The sequence below is a fragment of the Anas acuta genome, chromosome 1 (genome assembly GCF_963932015.1).
Source record: "Anas acuta chromosome 1, bAnaAcu1.1, whole genome shotgun sequence".
Classification (NCBI taxonomy): Eukaryota; Metazoa; Chordata; class Aves; order Anseriformes; family Anatidae; genus Anas; species Anas acuta.
Window position 1 is genome coordinate 159575044 of NC_088979.1, and position 23811 is coordinate 159598854.

The following is a 23811-nucleotide window of genomic DNA, read 5'->3' on the forward strand; positions in this document are numbered from 1 at the left end:
ATATCGTGGGCTCCCCCTAAACCCCCTACTATCGCGACAGGCGCAACAGAGGCACGATAGCGGGGGGGCGGCGGGGAGACGCCGCCCGTGAGGGAGGGCGCGGGGAGATGGCGGCGGGAGGGGAGATGGCGGCGCCGCCCCGCGCCGCTCCCGCCCGAGCCGAATTTAAACTGCGCTGCCAGCCCTCGCGCAAGGCACCAACGCGGCCCGAGCCCGCGCGCGCCTCTCGCCGTTCCCGCCCGGCGGCCAATCGTGGAGCCGCTTCGTCCCCCTCCCCGCCAATCGGGGCGCGGCTTATTGCGGGCTGGGCGAAGCGCCCGCCGCCGAGCTGCGCTCCTGGCGCGGGGCAGGCGCGTCCCCCCCTCGCCGCGCTTTGTTGCCGCCTCTCCCGGCGGGGCGGCGGCGGCGGCGATGCCCGAGTTCCTGGCCGACCCGTCGGTGCTGACCAAGGAGAAGCTGAAGAGCGAGCTGATCGCCAACAACGTGAGCCTGCCGGGCGGCGAGCAGCGCAAGGACGTCTACGTGCAGCTCTACCTGCAGCACCTCACCGCCCGCAACCCGCCCGCCGCCGCGCAGCCCGACTTCTCCAGCGACGAGGAGCGGGAGCCCACGCCGCTCGGACCCCGGGGCCGCGGGGCCGCCGCCGCCGGCAGGGTGAGTGCCGCGCCGCGCCGCGCCTCACGGCCGCACGGGGCCCGCCCGCCGCTCCCCCGGCGGCCGCTGGAGGCGCGGGGCCGCTCCCCGGGGCTGAGGGGGGAGAAGCGGGGCCGGCTCGGCCCTCCCCGGGCCGTGTGGGGCGGCCCCGGCCCCCCCGGGGGAGCCCCGAGGCAGCGGCGGGTGTGCGAGCGGCCCCACGTGGAAGGGGGAGGCTGCGGAGGGTAGCGGCGTGTTGGGGTTGTGGGGAGGGCGCCCGCTCACCGGGGCTGCCTCTCCGGTGCGCCCCAGCACGTTGCTTTGTAGCAGTGCCGCTGCTCGGCGTGCTGCCCGCCAGCCGCTGCACGCTTTCCCGAGACCTCGCTTTTAATATCGCATACATGTAAGGGAAAAGATGGGAGCCTCTTAAAATCTTTCCCTCTAGGGAAACGTGTTTTCCCTTTTATATTTTCACAAGCACGCTGTGAGTTTGCATGCATTAAGAAAGCTTTTTTTTATTCATAATTTAAAGGAGAACGCGCTGTCTGCTCTCACGCAAAGGTTTGTACAGTGATTGCCAGCTACGGGAGTTAAGATTTGTGTGACGCTACAAGTGTTTAATTCTCTGAAATACTATCTTTAAAAGGCCATTTGTAAAGCAGGAGCGGAGGAAACAGGCTCTTTAAAAGATGTTTCATACCTCAAGTTTTTTAAAGGGGGGGGAAGAAAACAATGGTTGGTGAGTTAAGAAACTGGAAATTGCAACTAAAACAAGATTTCTAACTAAATTACTTATCTCTTTTTCCTAACATCTGCTCAATTCAAACACTTGACTAATGTTCACTGGAGTAACTTTATATTGAACTAGACGTTAATGTAACTTACAGTAGCCTGCCTGTAGCATGTTCCAGGTGTTTTCAAGTCCAGTAGGCTGTTTGAATCTGGCATGTTTCACAGCCTGTAGGAGAAGAGAATAGAATCATTAGGTAGATAGAATCATTAAGGTTGGAAAAGACCTCCAAGATTATCTCGTCCAAACGTCTCCCTACCACCAATATCACCCACTAAACCATGTCCCTAAGCGCCATATCCAGCCTTTCCTTGAACACTCCCAGGGATGGTGATGCAATCGCTTCCCTGGGCAACCTGTTCCAATGCCTGACTGCTCTTTCTGAGAAGAAACATCTCCTCATTTCCAACCTAAATATCCCCTGGTGCAACTTCAGGCCATTCCTTTTAGTCCTGTCACTGGTTATCTGCGAGAACAGGCCGACCCCCAGGTACCCACACCTTCCTTCTGGGTAGTTGTAGAGAGCAATGAGGTCTTCCCTGAGCCTCCTCTTCTCCAGACTAAACAACCCGAGTTCCCTCAGCCGCTCCCCGTAGGACTTGTGTGTTCCAGGCCCTTCACCAGCCTCATAGACCTGCTCTGGACATGTTCCAGGGCCTCAATGTCTTTCTTGTACTGAGGGGCGCAAACCTGAAAAACAAAAGTCTTAACTACTAAAGTTCCAAGATGTTTTTTAACCTCCTTTTCCTGTGCTTGAGCTTAAACAATTGTGGGTGACTTCTCTGTTGTTTGCAGAACGGGTGTTACCACTACACTTCTGTTAATAACTGCTGTAAGGTGCTGCACTGTTTCTGCTAGTGCTGTGTGTTAATTTCAAAGCAGAGTATCGTGGTGTTCCAAAACTTCACTGAATATGCTAGTGGCATTTGTTTGGATTTGGGTGTTCTGTGTCCTGTCTGAAGCCTGACATCCAAGGGAGTGGGATTCTGTTATGGAAACGAAGTGAAATATTTTGATAAGACTAAGAGGAGACAGGAGGGAAAGCACTTAGGCTTCTGAAAGAGCATGGGGCAAAGGGAGGATATTGAAGCTACGAGGCATTATGGAATAGATAAAGGAATACCATATTTCCTATAAGTGTCTTCGTAGGACCTGGAAACAAAGGCGGATTCAGCATCCTCTATCTTGTCTTTATAACTGTGTTGTTTTGTCTTCAGTGTTTCGGTTAGGTGCGCGCTTAAAAGGACCAGCGAACAGTTTGCGCTGCATGCGTAAGGAAATAGAAGTGTACTCTGTAACTTGCACTGATACAACAGGACAAGCTGCATTGTTTTTAGGCTGAGATGAGACCAACAAAGCTGCAATGCTTTACTAGTTCCGTTTTTTGTTGAAGGTCTTAGAAATTGTAATATTTGTGTATATGGAGGGGGACAATGTAAACTGGCTGTTTTAAACCTTTAGGCAATCAACTTGATAAAACTGTAAAGATATTTCTTGTTCTCCTATGGGATTAAGAAAACAGTGGGCTACCGTTTCCTGTATCACTGCTGAAAGTTGGAGTACTGCTCAATTTGAAGATTGCAAAAGTCTCTCCCATCCAGGTGATTCAGTCGAGGCTAGTACAAACTTGTAAAAACGGTGAGAGAGCACTTAGTGGATTTGCATGTTGGAGAGTTCTGTCCCACTGTGCTTTTCTTTGTATATTTCTTTGGGCATACCTTAACGTAACACAAGCATTTCATAACAAATCTGTCGCTGAATTCTCACTACCGCTGTTGGCTGAGCAAATGCCTGATGCACGGAGGGAAAGAGGGGCCAGAACAGTGCCTGGAGCGAGGAAAGGAGCGCTTTGAGCAGAGAGAAGCAATGCAGGCGGGAGACCTCACTCACCCCTGCCTTCCAGGGCTTGCCCTCAGCCATCCCGGCCCTCTGCAACCACTGCCCGCAGGGACCCAGCCGCGGGCCACAAGGGGTTGCCCGGGCGGGGCGAGGGGGGGGGCGGGCACGGCACGGGGCGGGGGGAGGCCGCCAGGGGGCGCGGCGGGGAGGGGTTAAACTGTAAAGAGCTTCTCTGAGCTCTGGGTGTTTGCTAATGCATTCAGGTGTACGTTGCTCTGGATCTTTATCAACAGGGATTAAGAAGAAAAACACTTTCATTCTCCTGCTGCAACTTGGATCTTTTAAATCCGCTGCTATTCCAGCACAGCTTTATCAATACTACATCCCAGTTAACTTTCTCAAAACGAATAAAAACTTTAGTGTATTAGTGATATATCGGAGGACAGCAAGTTTCATGCACCCATAGTGCCTGGTCTTGTTTCATTTATATTTATGTGAGTTTTAGGACTAATTTGTTCTGATACAGTAGTGAATGTACAGGTGATTAACGTGACTGTATGAGCAGATAAAACCTTAAAGGGGAGTTGTTCTGTAAATGGTATTTTCAGGACCTGAAGACATCAGATTTTGGAACAGTAAACTCCTTAGGCAGTTAGTGTATTCTTTTTGGAACCTGAATGTCACAAATAGACTACTGTAATGTAGTAAGATCTTGCATCTCCTCTGAAACTCATTTCCTTACATGTAATGTGATGCAGTAAGAACTTCTGTTGCATGTGCTGCACTCTGCTTTGCACAAGGTGACTTTAAGTGCTGTGAAATACATAAAACTCCCCAAATCAAAGTCAGGAAAAAATGTCGTCCCAAATACATTGCTTAAAATAACTTTTCCTGTGAAATATTTGAAAGTGTCTTTTTAAGTATGGACACTTCTGTAGATGTAACACCTCTTGGGTATGTGGCAGGGGGGCTCACTGTAGCTATACTGTTTACCAGGAGAGGAAAAGGCTTTTAAAAGAATGCTCTTGGGGAATGTGCTTTCTGATTATGTTGTCCAGAGTATCCAGCTTCTCCTGATTTCTACTAATGTATATGGAGTTTTTGTTTGTTATTCTTCAGTGTTTGTTTGTTTTTTTTTTTTTTTGAGGGGGGTAAGGGGTATTTGTGCTCCTATTTAGCACACTGGTATGTGAGGACAGTGGCTGGTATGAGACACCTTGCTGCAGAGGGAACCATCTGCATCTGGATGATGCTCGTGGTGCTAGTTGATGGTGACCTGAATGTCAAGACAGACAGCTCAAAGCAGAAATAACTACAAAATAGCATTTTTGCCCCTGGAAGAGCATTGTTTTAAAGTACATACCAAAAAAATTACTTTGACATCGCTTCCAAACGGGAGCTATTCAGACCTCAGAAGATGTAGTTTTTTGACTTTGGTTACTGATGCCTTTCATGTCTCCCTGGAAGAATTTCTTCTGAAAGTGATGTAAAAAAAAAAAATATATATATATATCTTTAAAGTGGTGATCTGAAGAAAATCAGTCAGATACCTTCATCTAAGGAAGTAAGAAGATATAATGACATTTGGACCTGAAGGGCCTATTTGAAACTTTACAGGCGATGCCTATCAGATGTTTTTTTACTTTTTGTTTTGATTAGGCAGCCAGATAAACACAGAGCTAGCATCTGTGCTTAGTGGTGTAGTTGATACATAATATCTGTAGCTGATATAAGTATACAGTATCAATCCCTTCCCTGTTGGAAAGGGGCAGAATAATAGGTCCAGATGCTTAGTAAGATGAAGAGTGTGGAGGGTGGGACTGCATTCTTGGGTAGGTGAGAGAATGTAAAGTTTATGTGCTACCTGGTGACAAAAGAGGATCTATTTGATGTTTCCTATATGGTTGTATCTCCTGATGATGATGTGTTGTACAGATCAGCACCTCAGTGGGCTTTTAAATAGCGCTCATCTGCAGTGTGAGTGACTGACTAATTCCCACCTCAGTGAGAAGTCCTGCTGGGCTCTTCTGCACCTCAGACTTTCTGCAGCTGTAGGATCTTGAACTTGGGGGGGCACACTTCTTAGTGTGCTGGTATAAGAACAGCAGCCGTATTTAAATAAAATGTGCCCAAGTGTCCTAGTGAAGCAATTCTGTCTAGCACTGCATGTCAGGTCAGCAGGGACAGAGACAAAAGTTGCATTTCCAGGTTCACCTGGTTGAGACCAGGGAGCATCTGAGTTTGGTTTCTTGATTTGCTTCTTGTTCTGAATTTTTACTTTTTCACCAGAGGCTGTGGTGAAACAACTCTTCACCATGCAGCATTGATCTGCTTTCAGAGCAGATACATTCCTTTTGCTGAGTAATGTAGAGTTTAGTGGCTGGGGAGGAAGGAGTAGGAGGGGTAAGTAGTCCCTAGTCGTATCGTTTAGGACTGTTACCATACATAGGCATGGAAATTCAAGTCTGGCATGTACTAACGAGGGTTAAAAGGTAGAGTTCTCAAAGCTGAGTTATCAGCATCCCTGAATTATTGCTGCAGAACTTCCTTTCTGTTGTTTGTTTTGTCTGCCGAGTAGCTTTGTAAATATTATACCAGAGTCCAAGAGGACTTAGTTTAAATTTTTCTGCAGCAGAAAACTTTATATGATTGAATAAGAAGCCCTCTATTTCCCTGTGCAAGTGTGTTATTGAGACTTGGTAACTGCTGTTCCTTATCTTTTCCTGAGGAGAAATAACTAGTTGCTGCCAGAGATGACGCTGTACAAATGGAGAATTAAAGAGCATTCTGTTGACATGATCTGGGCTTCCTTAGCCTGTCTTAACCTCATTCAGAGAAATAGTAAAGAAGCCTTAAGCCTTTCTGCTGCTGGTGTTGAAGCTGCACCTATCTACAATTAAAGCCCTTGAATATCCTAGTGTAGGGACAGTTTAAGTCAAGATTTGAAAATACTTTGACATCCCATAGTTTTGGTATTATTCAGTGACTTCGTGGATGTGTTAGTTCTTGTTTGGTGGACTAGTGCTAGACGTAGTAAAAGTAGTAGTATGGTCTGTCTGACAAACTGGTGTTGGATTTCTATTCTGAAACTGAGCCTGACAGATATGCTACCAAATGGCTATCTATTTGACATGAACAAATCTCTGCCTAGTGAAGTGTGCTGATCCTCTTCCATCTCCTTCCTAGAAAATCGGCATGACTGGAATTTTTTTAATGCTGCTAGCTCTGGTTGGGATTACAAGATCTTCAGATAAAGATTTATTACTCTGAGTACAACACTGTAAGAATATTTACAGTATTACAGGCAAAGTGATTAGACGTTACTTCAGCAAATTCTGGTATTCATCACAATTTCATTTTAAACACTTACTCTGCACCATAGTAAGACTTTAATTTTACTGAATGACACCAAACCAGGAAAATGTTTTCTTATTTTTCTTTGTATTTGCAGTGATAGATCAGAAAAAACCTGCAATAAAAGTTGTCTCACAGGATAGTCCCATGAAAAAGTTGTGATGCACAGAAAGTGTAGTGGTGCATTGTAGTATGATTGTGGTAACTTGAGGTTTATGTGGTTGTACCATGGACAAGGTATGTGAGACTTTTTCCTGTCTTCTAGAAGTAGTCTCTGCTTCTAGGGACTAATCCTATGGACTAGTAAGTGGTTAAATGGCAGCTTTGTACTTGTACAGGTGAAATCATTTGCATCTCCTTTAAGGAGAGTAGGTATTCAAAAGTAAAAGTTTGAGACCTCACAGAACACAAGGTAATCAATGCATTTGGTCCTGTTACTGAAGAACACAATTACCTTCAACTGTTCGTCCCTCCACTGCCCTCTTTTCTGCTGAAACTGGATATTCTCATGGTCTAGATTTGTGTTAATGCAAAAGTGAAACAAAATCAGACAAAGTGAAATGGTATTTGGAAGAAATATATTAAAGATACTGTAGGATGTGAGTTCACTTGCATTGGAGGATGTCACTACTCATAAGTTGCAGTTAGATTTCTGTAAATTAACTTAGTAGAATGCTGTGTAGTTCTTCTGGTATATATTTTCAAAGAGTATAGCCTCTTTTGTGGCCAGTAAGAGATACAAAGGCAATGATAAATTAAAATGGTTCCAGTTTCTTTAATGGGGTGTTGCAGTATTGACTTGCTACACCACGCTAGTTGTCTTCTGAAATACCCAAGTATCATCCTAGTTAATCTGACTTGTGACATGTGCAAACTCTGGAGCTGTCAATAGTATAAACAGATCTAACAAGAAAACCCAGCATGTGTTTTTGAACTCTTCCACTGTTTGTACAGGTCAGTAGTTGAGGGGAAAAAGTCCAGATATGAAATTCTTGTTATACAGTAATACTATTTGATGTTAAGTGTGACCAACAGATTCACAAGTAAAAACAAGTCTCCTGTAGTTGCAGGTTGGTTACTTTCTGATAAGTGGGTTCAGTTATTTCAAATAATAATTAGATTTTTATGTGGTAAAGAAACTGCACTTATCTCAATCTATATCTAAATTTATATCTAAAGATTTATCTCACTTGATCAGTCATTAGTCAGTTCTACTACCTCAGTGATCTTATCCTTTCTTCAGACTTCTTGGAGTCTGTTTCTTGAGAATCTTAAGTTCTTAGATTCTCGTTTTTCAACAGTTAATTTTAAGTTCATCATGCCGGCATTTTCACAATCCAGGAGTTAAGGAAAAATCTAACTTAATTACAGAAACAGTTATGCTGGAAATCCTTATAGTTGTTTAGCATTAAATATCAAGACCAAGCTTGTATGCAAACCAGTATTAAACTGGCACTAATGGCTAGGTAGGTATTGTTGACTTGTATTGATGATCTTCTTACAGTCTTACAGTGATATCTTACTAAATACACCAAGAAAAATGTTAATTGTGAATGAATATGACAACATACTTGCATTTGGAATTTTAGGGTCTTCAGTAAGTACCAGAAGAGCTATTTGGATCTTTAAGTTGAATTACATTAAGTGTATAATTGATATGTTTATATCTTCCTACTTTGAGATAGTACTTAGAAGTAAGTTGTATTTCTATTGGATTTTCTCATAGTTGAGAGCAAGCAGTTCCCGAGCATATTTCTTCTGTCATACCTCATCAATCTTGCAGATCTTGGAGCCTAGAAATGTCTATTGTAGTAACAACACTTGTTCAACTTGGGAAGCCTTCATGATCACTCTGTTTGGATATCATGGAAACTGCTAATTTGGGAGTAGCATCTTGGCAGATTATTTTGATAACCATCTGTATGTGGTGGTGGTGTATTGCCAACTGTTCAAGTGTGTTGCCAGAGTTGTGTTTGCAAGATATAGCAAGAATAGAGCTTTATAGCAGGAATATATATATTCTTAATATATTAATCTTAATATATTCTTATATACACACATATTTATATATAATAGAAAATATATAGCAAGAATAGAGCATTTATAGCAAGATAGAGCTACAGTAGCAGTGGCCTAGGCAGGCAGGCTTTTCAAAATTTGAGGGTGTTCTTGGCTTTGCCTTTCTTCTACTTGTTTTGTAACATTGTGTCCTCTGAGATTGTTCTCTGTGAGATTACAGTAGGAGAAGAGAGGGAGTAGGCATTTGGGGAACTTGGATGGGAGGGTGTGAGAACTGAGGGACCTCCTCTTCATTAGAGGAAGAGGTATCGACCTCCTAGGTAGAAGGATAATGCAAAATTGCTAATGGAACACAAATACTTACTGTTTAGTGCTGGTTAAATGTCTAGTAGTTTCTCTCTCCAGTTATTGGAGAGAAACTCTCTCCTGTTGTATACTTCAAATTAAAATACGTGATCAGAATAATGAGTAAGGTTTTTTTTATTATTAAAGAGGCATCTTTTAATGGTTATTTCCCTTTATGAGTAGGAAACACTTGTTTATTTAGTAGGAATAAATGGTTCAAAGGGTTTCACATATGCTTTACTTTCAGTTGAGGTATGTGTGAATATCATTGCTTTTCTGGACTCTAATAGCTCCCTGTGCTCTAATAATAATAAAATATTAACTGGAAACATTTTGCCTTTTGCTTTTTGCAGAAAGCCACGAAAAAAACTGACAAACCTAGGGCAGAAGAGAAGGATGACCTAGATATAACAGAGCTGAGTAATGAAGATCTTCAAGAACAACTTATGAAGTATGGAATAAATCCTGGCCCAATTGTAGGTAGGTCAACTGAAGTAGCTAAAATGTTCACCTGTTGAATGTGTTGATCTCTAAACTTCGGTTCTGAGTACCCTGAGCTTTTCTGATTTGGTTGCTTACATAACCAGTATTGTTATAGTCTTGTGTTTTGCTGAGGATGGGATGTTTTCATTGAACTATTTACACAGAAAATGCTTGAAGCACTCCTGTGTAGGAAAATCCAGTTTGTTCTGTATATTCTAGGCCAGCTGTACGTGTTCCAGCTTCTGTTTTGAAGCTATGTAACTACTAAAGTTTAGCAGTGTGGTAATAAGGTTTTCTGGTACAGAGGTTGATCTTGAGCCTGCTTAAATGCGAAATATGTCTTACATAATAATATCTTATTATTCGAGAGCAGAACAAGAACAGAGAATTTGCCCTTCTTTAGAGCATTTCCTACTCTGCATTGTGCAGAAATCTTTTCCTTGCTTATTTCTTTTCTGGCCCCTTGAACTCTGCATGCCATCCTGTGTGCTGACCTACTTCAGCAGGAGGAACAGGGAGAAGTCCCCACCCCAACTTAATCTCCTGCCTTAGGCAGTCTCCTGTGTTACAAGATCAAAGCTCCTTGCCTTAAGACTGTGTGCTGACCTGATAGCAAGGTACTTTGATTTCACAGCTCTTCAGCAGAAGATGGTCTGCTCTAGCATGCAAGGCCTTTTGTAGAATGTTTGAAATACTGAGTGAAAGTGCCAGTGGTAGAGCCTGGAGTCCTGCATGCATTCAAATAGTCTTCTATGCATAATACTTTGTTAGCTGTTTCTGTATGTTTTCCCATTCGATTTCTTTCTCTCAGATAACACTTAAGCCTTGTGGAAAATTCAAATACCTCTGCAGTCTACTAGAAATATGTTTAGAAAAATGTTTAAGTTTTTCATTTTTAAGTAAATGCCTTAGTTTTTACAGCATATGGATTCTGTTTCTTGTGAGTCTTCTACTTCTTAAGAATGGCTTCCCCTTAGAAGTTTTCTGATAAGGTTGGACTCTTGGCTGCTAGCAGTGTGGGCACTGGTCATTTCTACAGATTTTTGCCTGCCCAATCCTGATATGAGAGTGTGTAATTATTCTTTGTTTTAAACAGCTGTCCTGTCAGGTTAGGTGAGCCATCCGAACAGCTAAATGTGGGAAACAAGAGGTTCTGTTTTTGCTGCTTGCTTATACTACCTCTGCTTATTGGGCTGAATTTGCTAATAGGCCAAATGTTAAATTAGGAGAAAGTATGTTAATTCCAGGATAAAGAGGTTAAGGGGATAGTGGAATCTGCATGGACACTTACCCTCACGAAATGCAGTGAGATAGACACTGCAAGGGCATGACAACTTGCATATCGTGGCAAATGAAACAAAAAATCTGAAAAGCAGTTATCCTTCTCTAGACAAATGCTTGTAATACTCGGTTTGCTGACAGATCTAAGCTTGTCTTAATTTTCTTGAACCAAAAATTCAGAAGCCTTAGAGGTAGCATATACCTCCAGGTATATGATTCTTTAGGTCATACAGACTGATTAAAAATAGAAAACGTCTGGAAATTCGCAAGGGATTATATAACAGTCATGTTCTAGCAGTCATCAGGAGACTAAAACTGCATCTGTACCATGTATCTTTACTTGCTACAGCTACAACTAGGAAACTTTATGAGAAAAAGCTGTTGAAACTGATAGAGCAAGGTCCAGAATTGAAGTCATCCATGCCTCTGCCAATGATTTCTTCAACTACTGAGAACACCAGACAGAATGGAAGTAATGATTCTGACCAGTACAGTGACAATGAAGAAGGTAAGACTGAAGTGGAACTTGCATGTGAACTATTCAAATTATACATAAGTAATACTAGAAGTAGAAGAAATATCTAAAGAGGATATGATCTGTTGTTGAGGCTTTAATATACCATTGTAGACCATGTGATAAGTATACTTAATCATGGAGTGCTAGCACAGTGATCTAGGAGCCTGTTCTGGGAAAGGACACTTCAATTGTAAAATGTTCCCTTCTGTTTGTCCATTTTTCACATGGAACTGAGCCTGTAAATCTGGTTCCAGTTCTCATTGCACCTTGCCTGTGAGTTTTGTATTACAGTGCACCCAGTAGTTATCTTCTTTAGGGGATAGTCTATAAATGTTCATTAAATTTCAGTACATCAAAGGTATTGTTTAATGTGCTCCTTGTATATGAGTTTCTTGTGTATGACACTTTTTTACGTTCTGTTCCTTATGGACATAGCTTGGGTTGAGTTGATTTTTATTTTTGGGGTGTTTTAATATCAAGTGATTAAAAAAAAAAGTATCGGGCAGGAGAGGTGGGACTTAAAACACCATCACACATTACAAAAAGTAAAAACAAAAAAAGCTCTAAGAAATATATTGAATGGAATATTTGAAGATGATTATTTTGTGTGGTTCATGGTGATTAGTGTAGTTCTGTGGATTTTTTTTATAGAAACATCCAGAGATGGAGCATAAGGGATTGAAATACAACTGGGAAATCAATTGGGTCTGCTTTGTATTGTTGTGCTTGCTTTTGATCTTTAATTTCTTGTACTTGGTGGTGGTGATGGGGTGGTTAAAGGGTTTTGTTTTTGTTCTGAGATAGTCAAGACTCCAATTGTAACTTGACAGCTGTCTCCATCTAATTACCAAACTGTTCAAACATTGAAGGAAAAATGAAAAGTTTCTATATATTCAGGCTTAAAAGGCCTAGGGGATGTTGATAACTGAACTTGAGATCTGGGGTGTAATGCTGTTAGTGTTTTAGTAAGGGGAGTGGAAGTGATGCATCCTCTTACTGGTGAGATGACTGCTAACCACTTGCAATTCTCTTGCATCAAAAAGGAGTCTTGTATAAGTACCTATTCTAAAGGAGACTAAACTCGCAACCTAAAGCAATGTTGAAAGCTTCAGTCCCCTTACTAAATAGTATGAAGTTTTGTTAAAGCAATTGTGACATGGTACCAGTTCCTAAATGGAACTGCTGGATTAGTCAAAGCTTATTTGAGGTGTAGGATTTTTTTTAAGGATAGAAGTGACATACCTGGGTCAGAACTTTGAAATAACGTTATTCTTCAGGAGGCTTAGTTCTTCTCCATTCAGTGGAAAAACTTAACCTGTACTTCACAACTTTTTTTTTTAAGGAAACAGTTCATAACAGTAATGCTGTCTTAAAATGATTTTTTCGTACTAATTTAAACCAAGTGTAGTTTATTAACCTGTAGTAATATAAAAAAATTATTAAAACCACTTACAGATCCGAAGACTGAGCTGAGGCTTGAGAAGAGAGAACCGCTGAAAGGCAGGACAAAGACTCCAGTAGCACTCAAACAAAGAGTTGTTGAACACAACCAGGTATGCTTCATTTAATGGCATCTAGAACAGCTACTAACTGCAGGCAGCGTGCTTACTAAATATAATCACACTTGATAAAACTTGAAAACAGTATTGGCTGTTTTCTTTTTCTTAGCCTATTCTAATACAGCATGAAAATCCTGTGAATTAACTACAGCTGCTGGTTTTTGCCTGTATGATAACATTCAAAATAATGGTCTTCTAAAAACTGTCAGTCTCTCTTGCTAGCATCTGTAGCTCTACATAGAGGAAAACACCAGGTCAACTATAACATGTTTAGCTTTGGAAGCCTGACAGAAAATAAGTCAGAGGTACTTGTGTTGTCCTGTTGTATGTTTGTGGAGAACTTGACTTAATAAAAGGAACGGTTTCCCAAACAAAAGATTTGGAAAACATTTCCAGTCTTTTTTTTTCTGAGAAATATTTTTAAATACCAGAAACATTATATTTCTATCTATTTTAGTATCTATTTCTATCTCTAAATGTATGCATTTATAAATTCATATGTTTATAATTGAGTTAAATATAACAATCCATAAAGCCATGTACTGCTTTATATATATGCACATAAATAAATACAGGCATATACAGACATGCAGCATTACTGGAGTAGACAATTCATTGGCAAACTTCTCCTTAGAAGAAAATAACTAGTTTGAATCTCACTGTATGTACTCGTTGTCTTTAGAAATACTATCATTGGTTCCCTTGTCCTAGTGAAAGAAGGATTTTACAGAAGCAGCTCAAAAGCCTGGATTTGGTGACTGGTGGCTGATCTGTCCTTACAATGTGACAGTATCAGTAAATAAAGTGTTGCACAGCTTAGATTACTTAGGATATTTACAGCAGTACTCATCTGACCAATAAGTAGCAGAGTTGTCCTACAGTAAGGACTTGTCCAGAAAACATCCTGGAGGGGCACAAAACCTAACCTGCTAATAGTTTGATATTAGCAGATCAGTATCTTAGTGAATCAGTCTTGTCTGAGTACTCTGTAGTATGGTAAATGCTAGATTCTTCCTATTCAGATGATATGTGTATGTATCAGCTTTCTTTTACTATAGATATTTCTTAAAGCAGGTAACACACAGCTGTGAGCTACCCAAGCTCACAGCTGTGAATGTACAGAACCAGTTCTGCATATTTTTGACTGGCTTCTTAAGGATACAGGCTAAACTGATCTCACTTCTACAAATCAAAACAAACACATGGTTCGATATACAATGCACAATACATGGTTCAATACACAAAATCAGTATTCATTATTCAGTCAATTTCATCTCGTGATGGTGTTTGTAATGGGCATCTGGATTATAAAGTTCTTGTACTTCTAGGATTACTGTTTTGTAAGTTGCTATCTACCCCCAAATCCCTGCTAGCCTCAATATGTTAGTTATTTACATGTAATGCAGCTATCAACAAACAAAGCTTCATAATCTTTGGGAACCCATTTCCTTTTTATTCTGTATTTTCAGGGCATTTTTTAAGTGCGAGGGTTTACTTTCGCTCTTGTTCATCCAATTTCAATGTAATAACATTACGTTATTACTATTTTCTAATCTTTTTCATGAGTAGTGTAGATACAATGTTTTTGCTCCTTCTGTATTTTACTAATTAGTAGTTAATGTAATATAACTTGATTAATCCAAAAAGGTATCATTTCAAAGTGGTGACACACTTCTTCAAGAACTCTCTAGCTTGTTCAACCTTTGAGCTCCTGACTGCTGTTTTTTTTTAAAAAAAAAAAAAAAAAAAACACAGTGCTTTATAACTGCATGAAGCCAAGAGGATGCAAAACCCTATGTCTTGGGCCAGCAAATACATAGCCGTGCATTTTGCTGAGAATGAAACTGGAAGATGGGGAAAATCATAACCTTTATTTTCCCCTTCTGTGAAATTAAATCTTAAGGTCACAGCTTGTCAATTAACTATACTCATTCTACAGAGTTATATGCAACTTGTGTTTGCTGTGTGGCACTGGATCTAAGACTGGGGCTCTGAAGAGTGGTGGGCCTGGACTGGTTGGCAGTGTGGTGTTAACTTGTGAGACACTTCTAGGTCCTGTGCAGTACTATTCTTAGCCTAGAATAGTGAAAGGATTGTCTGTCATCTGGTGCTGAAGACTTGGCACTTAAGGATGTTGCTTTTCTCTTTTCTTAAAAGAGTGCAAGTAAGTCTTAGAGCAGGCTGGTTGCAACAGAAATTGGGTGGGGAGGGTCTTATTAGTTGGATAGCAGTGGAGGACTAGATGAACTTGAGCTCAGTTCTTTGTGTGTAATTGCCTGCTTATTGTAAACTGGAAGAGTTGGAAGAAAATCCTAACTTGAGTGCTTTCCTCCAACCTAGTAGGTGAATGTAGACTTAAAGGTCAAAAACATGAGTTTAAGGCCTCATAGTAGATGACACTGAACAGGAAGAGGTGGGCTAAGCCTACTGAGGCCTCCTTGCAGTGCAGAAAGTCTCAAGAAGAGCAAGCACTTCTGTAGTGGCATTCTGGTTGTGCTGTTCTTACTCTTCTCTGCTCTTCTGTTTTTGACTACCTGTATGCATATGCTGAATGATACTTCTGAACCACAGCACTGTAGCTTTCTGTGATCGTATACAGAGTGTTGATGTATCTAAATGTATTTCATTTTAATAGGGTTTATTTACTTGAAGTATTTGCAGAATAAACAGAGAACGCCTCTTGAATTAATGGTGCAGATAATCCTAAGTGTAGACTTTATTTTTTTCTGTTGAATATGCCCTGCTGAAGTCTGGATAGTTTTCATAAAATAGACTTGGCCACTTCCTAGACTTCTTATGCAAGATCTCCCTGGTACTTAAAATACCTGAGTGTCCAACAAAGAAAAAGTAAGGCGATAAGGGCTTATTTATTGAAACACTTCCAACTTTTCATTGTGGGGGGGAAAAGAGATCAGTTCCTAGTAAAACAGTCTGGGGCAGGGGAGCTTTCCAATAGTAGGATTAGGGAATTGCCTCTCTGCTTTCTCGAGTGGAGTGTATTTGAGTGGGACTAGTCTGAAATTAGTGTTTTCTCTAAGCTTCTAAGGAAGAACACCTCTCAAATAGAAAGAAGGATATGGGAAAAGGAGATATGATTGAAGGTGTTGCAGGTTAAGCTTTTCTTAATAGAAAAAGCTGAGAAGCCAGTGTTCGGTGAATGTATAAAGAGGGATTGGGAGACCTTTCATTAGAAGTTTATTTAAATTTAAAAGAATACTGGAGACATAGGCTGAAATCTACAATTCTATATGGAGTATCTGAATTTATTTGCACGAGGTCTGTGCATGAATATCCATTGTTTGGTTTTCAAAGTATTTCAGTAACTTTAGAATACAGCAAAACACTTGTGCTCCCTCTGCTGGATATGTAGCAGCTGTAACACAGAACTTCTATTTATAATCATAAAACTGCTTAGCTTCTAGTTTCACTGGAGTAACTTACAAGGTACAAGTGGGGAACTGAGAAGGGTGTTAAACTTTTTTTTACCCCTTGATAGATAAGTACTTTACAGTCTGTACTCTGAATGCATTCAGTTTTGTGGCTAATACACTTTCAGAGAAGTTATTTTGCTGTGCAGCAGTGGTCTGCGTAATTCCCACCAGCACCAAATGTAACTTAAAGCTTGGTAATGTGCCAGTGAAAGAGGTATTAATGTGCAAAGACCTCAGTATTAACAAAGGGTTTTTATTTTTATTGTTCTTTAAAGATAAGAAAATACAAAGGGAAATATTCTCTAATTTTGAAAAAACAGGCCTTCCATCATCTCCATTTCCTTCCAGGTGTGTGCTTGGAATTAGGTTTGAGGAGGATTTTAATTTTAGCATATAGCTTGTCATGTATCAGGCTTGTCAGGCTTGGGGAATGGTCTGTTTGTTAATGGTTATAAAAATCTGGCACTTCATTACACAACCACATAACAACATGTTCTGTTTCAGGCTTGATCGTTTAACCCACAGTTAAGTGAGAATTAAGTGATTCTCATCATTATGTGGGAACTTCTAAGATTATAAAACATCTCCCCATCCGTCTTCCCCTCTCCCCTATGGAGATGAGAAATATAGGTATCTGTGCCTAAAACGTTGTCTTCACTTGAGAGAATACACTCTTGAGTAATGAACAAGTTGTTGCATTTTGCTTATGATTATAGTGTTTGGCTTTTGCTTCATTTTTGTTGTATACATGTAGGTAGGTAATGTAGCAGGCTTAGAAGTTATATCTGCTGTCCATGACTTGATGTGACTATTTGTATCATTATGGATCTCATTCTGTTGCAGTGAGCCGGTTAGCTTTTGGTCATTAATTAGTCCATTCTGTATTTGAAAAATAGCATGGTCTAATATGAGTATTGTGGTCAACACTACCTGTCTAGTTAGCCAGGCATTATTGAACATAAAAGGTTTAAATTTTTTTGGTTGGTTTTGTTCTTGGTGGGTGTTTCTAATGTATTCAAGATAATTGGTTATGGAGTATGCATGCTATTTTGGCTTTTGGTTTTGGGTATCTGATGTTGAGAGCTGGCTTTCATGTTTGATCATGTGTTTGATGCTTGAATAGACTTACTCTCAAGATGGAGTTACTGAGACTGCCTGGACAAGTGGATCTTCAAAAAGTGGACCTCTTCAGGCATTTTCTAGGGAGTCTACCAGAGTGTCAAGAAGAACACCAAGGAAAAGGGTGATGAGAGGCTTATTATAATAGAAAAGCTTTTTTCTTACTATGAGGGTCCTAGTGGCTATTTTATTCAACTGTTTTCTTTTGTTTTAAACAAACAGGTGGAAGCTACAGCACAGTTGCCTGTAGATGATGCTGTAATATCAGAGAGTACTTCCCTAGCTGACACTATACTGACTGCAAGCGACGAAACCCTAGTAAATACGATTAGTAAATATACATAATGAATCATGCAAGTGGTATTCTTCTGTAATATATCTTTACTAATAGAATCATTCTGTTTTGAAGACATTAATAGAAGACAGTCTCGCTTTCTTGAAGTAGTCTTTAAAACCGCATTCAGTCTCTGTATTAGTACCTAGTGGTGCTCAGTTTGAGATGGCACTAGGTAATCACTTAGTCTCACGTCTTTTTCGGGGGAGGGTTGAGAAGAACCATTTTAAAGGCCTTGATTTCTACTTAGTTCATTTAAGTACATGCAGAATATCTGCTTTAAAGTTTGGCTTTTTGTGTGAACTAAATAGCTTTTATGTTTCTAAATGGCTTAAAAGAAACTATTTGGAATGATAAGCAATGCATTTCCTTTGCTTATGTCAGAGTATCTGTTACATAACCTTCTTGAATTAATTGCTAACATACATACTTTTGATGCACGTAAGGGTTTTGTTGTTTGGTTCTGTTCCCCTTCCCCTTTTTTATTTTGTGTTTTTGGTTAATTCTGAGTTTGAACAATTTTGAATCTCGGCAGGTTGGCAATAGGGTGCCTGGAAATTTCAAGCATGCAGCTCCTACACTGTCAATCAGTGAACTCTCAGACATGCCCAGAAGAACACCAAAGAAACCATTGATGACAGCTGAAGTAAATAAACTAAAATATAGATCGCTATTACTTTCTGTGAACAAGATTCTTGTGTGTGTGTGTGTTTAGCTCTTGGTGCAGAAGGAATGGAAGGTGTCATTGCCCTGGTGGCACAGTAGTTCAACCAGACTAACATTGTCATATGGCATCAAAGAGAATATAAAGATTTATTATCTTCCCCTTTCAGCTTCGTGTAAGGGGGTGGGGAAGGGTGGGAGAATTCTGCTCTTTTTTTTCCAAGCCAAGTATGTTTGTGGCTATGTCTCCATATGCTGCTATTTTTCTATACAGAGTATAACTTCATTTCTTATAAACTATTTAACTAGTTCAAAGATAGAGCAGAATTGTTACCTAGCTTTGATTTCATATATTGGCATGTTCTGAGGGGAAAAAAAAACACAACGTGCCTTAATTGAAGGACTGAAATAGTAGAATTACTTTAAAGTCTGAATTTAGAAAGCAGCTGCGAAGTCCTGTCAGTTACTAAGGGTGTGTGGGGGAATTCTTATACTCTTAGCCTATTCAAGCTGTCAAGATTAAGTATTTATTGGAGAAATGTCTAAAGCACTGGCAAGCCCATGTAATTGTATTAATGTAGTACTATAATATTGTGCAATTGTGTGACAAGATTATGCTTGGCTAAATTTAAATGGAGTTTATTGCTCCAAGTAGTTACTGTAGATAAATGTGCATTAATACTTATGAAGCCTGCTCTACCAATGGACATGATTTATGAAGTGGTCTACTTTATTTATAACACGAGTAATGGCAGCTTAGACTTAGATGTCAAGTAGAAGGTGGTGGGAAAACTTGCTTTATTACTTCAAACTACATATGTTTTCAGTTGGTATTTCACTGTACTATGGCATTGTTTATTACAGCAAAAAGAGACAGAGTATCCCCATCAATGCTTGTTTAATCATGTTGGCCATAAACATTCCTGTGACCTGCTCAACACAGCCATGATAGAGGTGATGGTTAAGTTTTTTTGATCATCTAGATCATTGGCTGGCAGTTGTATTTGATTTATACAATATATTCTTTATCTTAAAGGAAACTGAGGAGAGCACTGAATGCTTTAAGACACCAAAAGTGACCAGACAGCTGCCAGTAATGAAGGTTAAACCAACTTTTAAAACCCAAGACTTAAACTTCTTATATGTCACTGGGTGACTCAAATGCTTTCTTGCAAACTGCATGTGGTTATGGTCACTGAGATAGTTGTTACCTAGGACCTTATTGTTTTGAAGTTTGTTAGGCCTATAACTTTTTTTCTTGTTTTCCTAGGTGCTGGAAAGAACTCATACAGAAGAACAAAGAGTAGAAAGGGATATTCTTAAGGAAATGTTCCCTTACGAAGTATCAACACCTACAGGAATTAGGTATTGTTGATGCTTATGGAGGGCTTGTTTTGCAGTTATTGAAAACCTATTTGAGAAGTATCTTTAAATTACGCTGCTAGACTTCTGAGGCATGACTTCCTGCATTCTGGCTCTGTGACAGGAGAGAACCAATTCTGTTTGTGTACATAGTTTCGTTGGTCAAAAAGCCTTTTCTTTATTTAAACTGGAGAGGATGGAGGGAATATAGCATTATAGTAGTAATTATTACTGTAACTCTTGGAGGTTAAATGGAAGGAGCTTCCCTGTGGTAATGCTTCAGTATTTGACTTGAGTTTTTGGCTAGATGCAACTGCTTTTGTCTGGCTGTTAATTAAGAAAGTCTCCCAGCACAGATTTTGGTTTTCAAAAAGAAAGCTCAAAATAACTTTCAAATACCACTTTTTTCTTTGACTACAACAGGACTCTTATTCATACATAGTATTTAAGTAAGGATAGAATAGGAAGGGCTATTAAGTTCTTTTGGAACTCAACATTTAAATAAAAACTAAAACCCTCTGGATAATCAAGTCATAAAATTTTGACTGTCCCTTTTAGAGACTGAGGTAGTAATTTCTTCTATGTTAAGATAATGTGAAATCCACTCTTAATGTTATTTCCAACAAGTTAACTAAAATTTCAATGTGAAATGCAGTTGCATGAAATCATGCTGTAAGGAGGAAATATAAAATCAGTTACTACTTCTGTGGGCACCATTCAGCTCTGTTTTCTATTGTTTGAGGTTTATCAGACTAGTTAAATCTGTGCCCCTTTTTTTTTTTTTTTATTAAAACCATGCTTGCATGCTGTCCTTGCATTTAAGGGCATGACAATATATGCAGGTTTCTTAACCCTTACACTTTGTTACCTGGCTCTGTGTGTTGACATAGCCACTAGCCATTGGTAACATTTTAATGGCCTTGGACAAACTCAGGTTTGGAAATCCTGGAGAGACTGTGTAAGTGATGAGTAAAGACAGACAGAAATGCTTCATAGTTTTATTTCCAGTCATGATATGAGTATGTGGATAGGGTAACATAAAGTGGCAGTGATTTTTTTAAAGGGATGTTTATTTGAATTCTGAATGATTAACTATTGTCTCTTAAAACTAGCACTTGTATCATTATGAAATGTTTCAGGTACCCTATTCACTGGAAATAATTTATAGTTCTTTATCTGTACTAAAAATTTTCCTGTATACTTTAGATTCCTCTTTTAAATGTACAGCACTCTTTTCTCTTTAATTAACAGTGCTAGCTGCCGTAGACCAATCAAAGGAGCTGCTAGTCGGCCTATAGAGCACACTCCTTTCAGAATGGAGGAAAGTTTCGCTAAGTATGCTCCAAGATATGGTACCTCAAGTGACATCAAGTCAGAGAAACCACCAACAAAAAAAGAACGCTCCATTCCCCTTTGGATAAAAATTCTTCTCTTTGTTCTTGTTTCAGTCTTCTTGTTTTTGGTTTATCAGTCTATGGAAACTAATCAAGGAAATCCTTTCTCTAAATATCTCAATATTGTCTCTCGAGATGGTGCCCAATGAGTATCTTTCTGAAAGGCACACCCGATTTGATCTCCTATTTTTAATTGTAGAGAACTCTTCTGCCCTCTCATCGGCTCAAGGACTACTTACAAATAATGTGATTGGAACCTGATAAATTGGATAAATGAAACAAGCTAACATTAAATGGACATCAGTAACTTTCTGGACTTTGGACTAGTAGGAGATCACTTTGCCATAGGAGTAACATTTTTTTAGATCTTTGAACTTTTGTAGGCTTTATTTTTTTAATGTGGACATCCTTTAAATTCATTTTTGAGAAACTGTATATTTGTTTTTGCAAGATCTTGGAAACTGAGAAGGGCAAACGTAGTAAAATGTGAAGCTGTGTTTTTTAAAGCTTTCTTTGTACAGAAAAGAAGTTGTACTTTTGTCTATAGATTATGGTGGAGGAAAATTCTTAACACAAGTGATAAAGGGAAATGCATTTTCATGTGTTTTTCAGTAACACTTTAACTGAATTTGGTGTTTTAGGATGTAGGGAGAGTACAACAATCTTTTCTGTAGGTTACTGTAACATTTTAGTAAATGTAACTGTAGACCTGTTTGCATCTCTGTAAGTCATAGAATCATACAAGTAACTCTGTTTAAGTGTAACATTTAAGTGTATCACTTCATTTTAATGCTTACAGTGTTGTAGGAGCTGAGTACAAATTTAATTGGCGACAGATGTTTTAGACAAACTTATTTATTAGTAATACATGTGGAAGACAAAAATTGCATCAAATATAATTTGCTACTAAAATGCCTTTCTTTGGGTAAAGGCTGTTATCTAAATTAATCTGAACTTCGACTTTGGCAGTGATCTTTTTCTTAAAAATGCGAGGTCTTTCTGATACAGCTTTATGTGATTTTGAATATTCATGTAGAGAGGTATTCTCTAAGCGTGAAAATTCCATATGAAGTTTTATTCTTATATGAAGAGGGCATTGCTGCATTTTCTTTTACAGTTTCATCTTCAAAGGTGAGATTTACTACATTCATGCAGTTGAGTATTTTTCTCAGTGGAAGCATGCTGAAACACTCTATATTGTGTAACTTAGTTGAGCAGGCAGCTGGCTTCACTACTACCAATAAGGAGTGATAAGCAACAACTTCTTAAAGTGAATGTATACATTTTTGGTGTGCTTAAAATTTGCAGCATACAGATGTTCAGTCTCATTGCTTCATACAAAATTGCAATAAATCATACTTATTCTTAAAGTGCTACTTATGAAAAGCTACGAACATTAGTTAATAGTCTGTTTTTACTTTAGGTACAATTACTGTGTAGACTGTAGTTATGGGGAAAACATTACTTTCTGTGACCTTTGGGACAAACTCGGTAATTTGTAGCAAAGCAATAGTGTTTTTTTCTGTTAAGAGTAATGTTTTTTTTCTTCTAATCTGCTTTTTGAGTATTTCAAATAGCTGAACTTGTGTCTATAGAAAATTGTAACGTAAGACATTCACTTTTGGTGTCAAAATGCAGGAAAATAAAGATGTTTTTAATGTGTGTGGGTTTTCCTTACCAAAATAAATGCATTGCTGGAAAAAATCAAAAGTAAGACAATTGGTGCATCAGTGGTGTTTTGTGCTGCTAGGGTATTCCATGTTTACAAAAGTAAATAAATCCGATACTAAAAACAGAATGGTTTGCGTCAACATTTGGTAAGTGAAATATAGCACTTGCACTATAATTTTTGTACAATAATCTTTTAGTATACATTAGGCCTTGAATTTGAACAGGGGAAAAGCTAGTCAGTTTTTCAGTGATGAAGAATTTTCCTTTTCACATTATTTTTCATTCCACTTTGCTATATGTGTTAATGTGAAATATATCTTTATCTTCTCTAGTTACATGGAGTACTTTCAGTCGACCTTCTTCATGGATACTGCTAGTGTCATCAAAAAAAAAAAAACAACAAAAACACAAACCCTGCAATGCAATTAAATGTCATCATTCTTTCATTTATGCACTGTTTTGGAGAATCTCCAAAAGAAACCTTTCAACTTCAGCGTTAATTCAAAGTAGGTAAAGACTTTTCCACATAGATCACTTTAAAGACTTATGTGTGGTTCACTTGTAGTTAGTAACAATGCATCTTTCAGAAATGAGTGATCTTTTTGTACAGGGTGCAAGAGTACTATTAATGGAATTGTTGAATGTGCTTAAAGCATCCTAAATAGAGCTGCCTAAATTATACTGAATTACACTCTTCATCTCAAAGTTCTGAAGCAACAGGAACTTGTATTCCTCATTTGTTTTTCTTGACATTTAGACAGAATCGGGTTAAAACTCCAGCACCAATCACAAAATAGAGCAATTGTATTGGCTGGTAATATAATAGCATCCAAATTCTAATTACAAAGATCAGTTGAATTCTTATGTAGTAATTACTTAAATTCACTTCTAGGCTAAAGGTTACAAAACATCTGAAAAGAGTCTCAATTAATCAGGACAAATGTTTTTGTTGTGTACATTATGCTGTGTTCCTCCTTCCATCATTGGTCTTCCTGTGTAGGATACTGAAAACATGGC

At 39.2% G+C, this 23811-nt stretch overlaps 1 protein-coding gene and 1 long non-coding RNA gene across 7 annotated transcripts in view; one reads left to right on the forward strand and one right to left on the reverse strand.

The window, feature by feature from the left end:
* The window catches only part of LOC137849312 (uncharacterized), a 61299-nt gene extending 57872 nt beyond the window's left edge, over positions 1 to 3427 (reverse strand). The window contains exons 1-2 of the long non-coding RNA XR_011091852.1: positions 3314 to 3427; positions 1519 to 1591 (exon numbers count right to left, since the gene is read on the reverse strand). This is a non-coding gene — a long non-coding RNA (uncharacterized lncRNA). The remainder of the gene's footprint in view (positions 1 to 1518; positions 1592 to 3313) is intronic.
* Positions 218 to 22842, forward strand: TMPO (thymopoietin). Of its 6 annotated transcripts, XM_068668803.1 has the most exons (11): positions 228 to 654; positions 9334 to 9460; positions 11094 to 11252; positions 12717 to 12814; positions 17375 to 17494; positions 17593 to 17688; positions 18240 to 18350; positions 19232 to 19321; positions 19404 to 19469; positions 19638 to 19732; positions 20981 to 22842. In XM_068668803.1, the coding sequence occupies exons 1-11, from the start codon at positions 412 to 414 to the stop codon at positions 21270 to 21272; spliced, it is 1497 nt and encodes a 498-aa protein (XP_068524904.1). In that variant the 5' UTR covers positions 228 to 411; the 3' UTR covers positions 21273 to 22842. The 6 variants fall into 6 exon arrangements, with proteins under 6 accessions (XP_068524928.1, XP_068524904.1, XP_068524911.1 ...); XM_068668810.1 differs by lacking the exon at positions 19404 to 19469 and having other exon boundaries at positions 231 to 654; XM_068668827.1 differs by lacking the exons at positions 17375 to 17494; positions 17593 to 17688 and having other exon boundaries at positions 218 to 654.
* The last annotated feature ends 969 nt before the right edge of the window (positions 22843 to 23811 follow it).